Source organism: Fibroporia radiculosa (assembly GCF_000313525.1).
Source record: "Fibroporia radiculosa TFFH 294 genomic supercontigs, scaffold1260, whole genome shotgun sequence".
NCBI classification, from domain to species: Eukaryota; Fungi; Basidiomycota; class Agaricomycetes; order Polyporales; family Fibroporiaceae; genus Fibroporia; species Fibroporia radiculosa.
The window spans coordinates 5,992-12,696 of record NW_012133602.1 but is presented as its reverse complement, the minus strand read 5'-3'; the positions used below and the strand labels follow the sequence as shown (position 1 = coordinate 12,696).

The 6,705-nt window shown below is 57.1% G+C and overlaps 2 protein-coding genes across 2 annotated transcripts; both read right to left on the bottom strand.

The window, feature by feature from the left end:
- Positions 1-436: 436 nt before the first annotated feature.
- Positions 437-2,019, bottom strand: FIBRA_08621 (uncharacterized protein; the record flags this gene model as incomplete). The annotated part of the gene is made up of 2 exons (XM_012330257.1): positions 437-463; positions 529-2,019. The coding sequence occupies 2 exons, from the start codon at positions 2,017-2,019 to the stop codon at positions 437-439; spliced, it is 1,518 nt and encodes a 505-aa protein (XP_012185647.1).
- A 1,153-nt stretch (positions 2,020-3,172) lies between these two features.
- On the bottom strand, positions 3,173-6,333 carry FIBRA_08620 (uncharacterized protein; the record flags this gene model as incomplete). The annotated part of the gene is made up of 3 exons (XM_012330256.1): positions 3,173-5,186; positions 5,244-5,867; positions 6,053-6,333. 3 exons carry the CDS (start codon positions 6,331-6,333, stop codon positions 3,173-3,175), a joined length of 2,919 nt encoding a protein of 972 aa, XP_012185646.1.
- Positions 6,334-6,705: the final 372 nt, after the last annotated feature.

Genomic DNA, 6,705 nt, shown 5'->3' with positions numbered 1-6,705 from the left:
ATACTCAGGCGCGATATTAATTGATCTTGGCGTGAATCTGACGATGATATGTACCCGTCAGTGAAAGAGTGCGAAAGGTTGAGGTATTCCTACACAGCGATTGGTTGTATTCCCTTGAGATTCTGATATACACGAATACTTGCGGTGGAAGGACGAGACCGAGGCGAATTCGAAGTGTCAACCCTGCTCAAACTGGCACGAGGACCATCGATGCCGGTTGATACCGGTCGTACAGATTCAAGTTCGACCAACTCGACCGAAACATACCGCAGGCTTGCTATATACTACATCCATGAAACTGGGAAATACAACATGAACAAAGTTTGCTTTAGCTAATCAATGTTTTATTAAAAACCTCGGAGACGATAGGACCTTGAACGACTACCCAAACTTTGCTTTGCACGCGACGTGCCCCCGCACAAGTCTCGGGTAAAAGTTAATTGAACAAAATATCTGTGCTAACCTACATCGAGGATGAATTGGATTAGTTTCGCTCGTAAGGGTAATGGTCCGACCATAGCGGCTTACCTCTGAAATGACTTTATCCACCGCATCCTCGAATGCTGAGCAGAACGCGAGAACCTCTTTTATACGCATCATGCAGGAAAGACATTTCATCTCCTTCACTACGAGTTCGAACGTTTCCAGACGGAATGCCGGTACAGACGGCCGTATTTCCAAGATGTATCTAGCTCGGTTCACATATGGAGAATACCATTTGGGGGTCTGTTTGTTATACGAATAGCTGCATGAGTCACTGCATTTCACAACGTCAAAGCTGGATGAAGCTTCCAATTCTCTATACTTCTGGCCGCCAAGGAACACTATAGCTGCCTGGCTGCACTTTATGTGAAACTGCAGCAGGCGATAGTAGGGGCCCGTCGGAACTGCCTCAAGTGTCCCCACGTATATTTTCACCAAATCGTGATATGTGCGGGACAAGAGGCTTCTGGCTGAATGTATGGCCTGCTCCTTCAATCCGCGGGAAGACGCATGTAAGTAGGAACTAAGAGGATCGAGCGCCGCGAACGTCGCCCATTCCCGGAGACAAAAGTGGGACGCGCGTTCTATCTGGTATTTCTCGGCGGCGTCGTATAAAGAGGGTAATATGGATGGATCATTTGGAGCTGCAGTGCCCGAAGGGTAGACGAGCTGCAACAACATCCACAGAATATCGCTGTGCTCGCTCATCTGGATCACAATTGGCGTACGTTCGGCGCGAGCGTCGTCATCGAGGGAATTTTCCAAAGACTCTTTCTGAATTAAGTCTCTCCAGACAGGCGACGCGAGTGCAATAACTTTCCCATAGACGTGGAAGCGCATATTGTCAATGGCCACCATCACAACATCGGCGTCGAGCGCGTCGAATGGGGATGGGGCGTCGCGCTCCGTGAAATCAACCTCGCCCGAAGGCCCTGCAGGAGTGGCGTTACTCTCAGGGCGACAGAAGTCAAACGTAGTAAGATCGGTGGACCGCAGCTGGTATTGCAAAAGTCGGTGATAGCAGCCCGCGGGCAAGTTCTCGAATTCGGGGACATAGACACCTGGAACGGTATTTTGCCGCACCGCCTCCATCGCAGCCGCCTTTGCCAGGTGAACCAATCCATGTCGCGCGGCGATGGCATACACGCGCAGAGGCTCCGCTGGAAGAAAGGTCTCTAACATCCGCATCGCGAATTGTTTGACAGCAATCATGTCATACTTCAGCGCCGCCTCCAGGACAGGACGCGCCTGGTCTACCGTGGTTACGAGTAGATCGGCGACGGGATAAATAACCCGGAGGAGTATGTCGAGTGTAGCCCTGTCTTCGGATACATCGATAATCGGCCGATCTGACTGGTTTTCATTGTGAGGAACTGGCAAATGAAACATATCCTCGAAGAAAGGCGAAGCCATCACGAGGACGAGGCGATGGACGTGGAAGCGGATCCCATCCGACGACCGCAAGATGACATCGGCATCGGGACGATTAAACTGGGGGGCGAGACTTGAACTCAGAGGGTCAGACTCACAAATCATTCTGGGCCAGTACGGCCAAGCAGCTCTCCCGTCAGCGAGCTTTCTAAATGCTTTGCAGTTGCGGACGTACCTGAGCAACGTATGCAAGACTGCCAGACATCTACCGAGATCTGCTCGCGGACCGAGAGGCAAGTCAGCGTTCACAGCGGAATAGCGACAGAACTCAACCGTTTATGGATCCCTGGTAACGTAACGCTTGGAGCCTGACCCAGAACAAGTAGCCTGATATTACGCTAAAAGGAATTCAGCACTTGAAGTCAGTTCGCCACTGGCCGTCCGCACGACGAGCTAGTTAAGCTTGAAGAGCGACGCGCCACTCGTGGGTCTACATTACCACATGCCCTGGCCTCGTCCCCAAACGTGTCTTTGCCACCCCACCCAAGTCCCACTGCGGGCCTGACGAATAGACCGATTCATCCGGCGCGCTCCTCCAGACACGCCACACCCAAGCCGAGCATAGACACTCGATTGCGTTGTGCAACATACATCTATGAAAAACAAGATGGCTACGAAAATACACGAGCCCATGCGACGACATGTGGGTGCGCACGCGCACCGCAGACACTATGTACGCAGCTGTACCGTATTTACTACTATGGGCCGTCCGCCGGCCGCCCACCGTGACTATGTCCAAACGCAAACCGCGAAACAACAGCAACGAAAAGCGCGCACGACGAGCGCGAAAGGGGGAGGGGGTGGGCAAGAAGGGCGGGGGAAAGGGGGCACACGACGTGCGGCCAGAGACCGTGCACGCCGCGCAGCAGACCGCCCGGCGAGTGCAGAATGTACTATATAGAAATGAATACGAATGTACACGTAACGGCAGGATGCGGGATGCAATAATGCAGGGAACACATGCCACATTAAGTTCAAGGTGAGTACGATTTACGCGGAGAAGGGGAGGAGGGGGCGAAAGTTGATCATGCAACAGGGCCAGAGACCAGAAGGGACAACACAGCAGGCCGGGGACGGGATATCAGCCGAATAATGCATATATGTAAATAAGTTGATGTGTGCAGACGATGACGAGGCGGAGCCATGCGCAGACTGCGACGTGGTTTGTATAGGGTAGGTGGATGACGGATAGCAAACGGGGTGCTCTGGCGACGCAGGAGGTACGGAGCAGGGTAGGACAGCCAGCGGGCGCGGCGCCTCATGCGGCACCCGTATTCCAGATCGAGCCGAAGAATCCGCGCGCGGACGACACCATATCGACGGCGCGCCCGACGAACGTGCCTGGCTGCTCCTGCGGACCCTCTGCGGCCCTGGGGACCCGGTCCTTAGAGCGCGGTATTGGAACAGGGCTGCTCGGCGGCGTCTTCAAGTCCGGGGAAGCGAGCGACACTGACGAAGGTGGCGACTCGACGACGGCCTTGTCTTGCAAGGGCGACGCGGGGTTAGTCGGGGCGACGGTTATCGGATTGACAGCACGGACGGGCGAGCTCGCGGGCGTAGGGTACAACGACCGCTGCTCGTCCTCCTCCATGATAGGCGACGGGATGGGCAGTGCAGGGCCAGCGGCAGATGGGAGGTGTAGCGATATCCTCGGGGGAACGGCCACCGGGGTGTCATACGTCTGCTGCCGCGCGGTCGCGGTGCTAGCTGTGGACGACCCGGACACGGACGAAGGCGGCGACGATGGCTCCGCAGATTGCCGGGGCACGTCGAGCAGACTGGCGGGATACGCCTGATACTCACCCATTGTCTGGTGCGCCCGCGTCGGAGAGTCCATCGGGCTCGGTGGACTGCGGCTGACAGCAAGTTGGCGACCTGTACGGTCGCGGCCGCGCTCGACCTCGTCGCTGCTTACTCTGCGGCCACTCTTGCTCTGAGGGTCTCGGCCTCTGCCATGTGATCCAGCGATCCCGAGCACTGAGCCTGTCGGAGAGAGGCTACCCATGGGCGAATTCGTCCCCCTACTCGAGCGCGACCCCGAGCGATCACGGTCTGAGAACGAGTTGCGTGTGGCCGAACGTCCGCGCGACTCGGAGCGCGAGTCCGTCGAGCGCGTGTAGTTGGTCGACCCCGAGGTTGTCGATCCGCTGACGGAAGAAGGCGCAGGCGCGCGCCCGCGACATACGATGTCATCTGGCGATAAGAGCACAGACTCCGTCACCTGAGGCGAGAATGTAATGTGGGGGTGCGTTGGGCCGATCCGAGGGACGGGTACAGCGGGTGAAGGCGGGTGGATGAACGAAGTCTCAATGATAGGGCTCTCCGATATGACACCACTGGCCAACAGCGGGCTATTCTCTCTAGAGCACTCGGTCCGCTCCTCAGTGGCGCCGTTTACCTCGTTCACCACGACGACGGGCGTTTCTGGGCTGTGGCCGGGCGAGAAACTCCCACTACTCCGCCCGGTGGTAACGCTTGCCGCGCCGCCTTCTGCGTATCGCATTGGGCCTTCTGTAGGGTTGCCAGCGCCATCCCGCGAACTTCCCCTGCCCCTCCGCTCGAGAATGGGACCCTCAAAGTATTCGAGAGTATCGTTGGCGTCACCAAGATGATCAACCTGGAGAGGCGAGGAAGCCGCCGGCTGATACGGGAAAAACTTGGACGAGAGACCATCATACTGCGGAGGCGAAGACGACAAATGTGGAGGCGGAAGCACGCCGACAGTCGGTATGCGTGGAGACAGAGAGGGTGACTGTGACTGCGGTGACGAACTTGTGCCGACGCTGAAATACGACTCTCTGTGATGGTATACATCCTCGGCGGGTGGACTTGCCAAGTTGGGTGTGCCGGGTAAACTGTAGTTGCTGTTCATTGGCGGAACGTATACGAGCTCAACTTCTTTCGTGGCAGCCGCAACTCGACCAACACCCGCGGTCATGAGATTGTTGCCGACGCCCGTGCTCTTGAGAAGGGTGGGAGCGATGGGAGCGATGGTGACATGGTCGTTGCTTGTAGACGATCTCCGCACCAAAGGGGGTCTGAAGCGTGGATGAGGTGTCAGCGGCACATCACTCTCCGTAGAAGGTCTTAAGCCATGATGAACGCTGGATACAGATGACGTTCGAGAGCGCGAAGAGGCCGTGCGCATTTCAATGACATCGTCGTCGTCGTCCTCCTCTGAGTCTGAGTTAAGGACTCGGCGAGCACCGAGGAAGTAAGCTGACGGGGAGTCATAGCCGTCGTCATAGCTGACCTCAGAGTCCTCATCGTATCTGGGGGATGGGATGATTCAGTGTAGTACAGGCCACTAGCGAAAGAAATAAACTGACCCGTCGTCGTAACCGAGGACGGGGGATCGTCGGCGACCGCTCATGTTTAGGCGCCTAGCTGAGGGCTTCTCGATCGCGATGCATTGCTCTACAAAGGTGTTGAAGCTAATGTGCTTCTTCTTCATGGCCCCAGGCTCGCCAGTAGAGCCTTCGCCAGCGCCACTCGAATGGCCACTCGTGTCCTGGTCACTGCTTGTCGAGTTTGAGGCGTCGCTCGACTCCGTAGCGGCCAGCGGCGATGGCGGCACTGCATCCTCCGCTATTATCCGTGGTGGCGAATCCTTGCGATGTGCCCGCCCGCGTAAGCTTATATGCGTGTCGCTCTTGGTGTGCAGCAGTGGAGGCCGCTGCGGCCCTCCGCGCACGCCACTGGCGCTTTCGTCGTCAGAGTCGACCTGTTCGAAGAACGGACTGGCAGGAAGTGATAACAGCTGGCTGATGCTTCGCCGCTTGAGGATAGGCTTCTTGGGGATGGTGACGACGCCACACGTGTCGGTGGTCGACACATTACCTGCGCTGTTCTGCCTTTGCAGGTGCAATGATGGCTGCTTGTGTGAAACTGGCGACCAGTCGGAGCCGATGTGAAGGGGGCCGTAGAGCCAAGTTACATCCGAGTCTTTCAGCCTGCAATATCGTCCCAGCATGAGTCGGGCAAGATTAGGAAGGACACGCGAGAACGGGGAGGGGAAAAAAGCACATGGGGAAGGGAGTGGCGACGGTTCCCCACGGGGTGGTGGGTACAGTACTGACACCTCATGTTGGCGCCGATAGGGGGATGAGGGGAGAGAAATGTGAAAGGAGACACGTACCAGTTGAGCGTCTCTGGGCTGATTGTCTTGAGTTTGTTTCTCTGCTTCCACCACGTCCGCCAACTGGCGTTCTCGAGGCGCATACCGTTGGCAATCGCGTTCTTCTGGCGAGTCATGTTGCGCCATGAGCGCCATACGTCCTCCTCTCTCCATTCATGGGAGAGGTAGTCGACCTGGCCGTCTGGGAGGGTGGAAAAAGAAGAGTCGTCAGGAGCGGTGGAGTGTGTGACCGAAACGAGGAGGGCGGGGAGATAGCTGGTGAGGGTGGGTGGAACAGGCATGCTCCTAAGCGGTGCTAGGAGGACGAGGATGGGAAAGGCAAGGGTTATGCTGCCTGGGGGGTGTTATAGAGAATGAGTCGAGAAGGGGATACGGAATTAGGCAAGTCGGGATGGAGACCCGAGAAGGATGAGGAGATGGGTCAGGGCGCGCGGGGAAAGGGGGCGCACCACTGAGCGTGGGCAGACGAGGAGGATGGGGAGAAGGGCTATGTCGAGGAAAAAGACAACATGAAGAGGAATGTTGAGAAGAGTGGAGGGGCGGATATGGTCGCCAGTCTGACGGCTTTGTCCGCTCTGTCCCGAGGCACGTTGCGGGACTCGGATGCAGCACGTGGCCCGCCATCGACGGCCGCCCTCGCCCCGGCCCCGCGC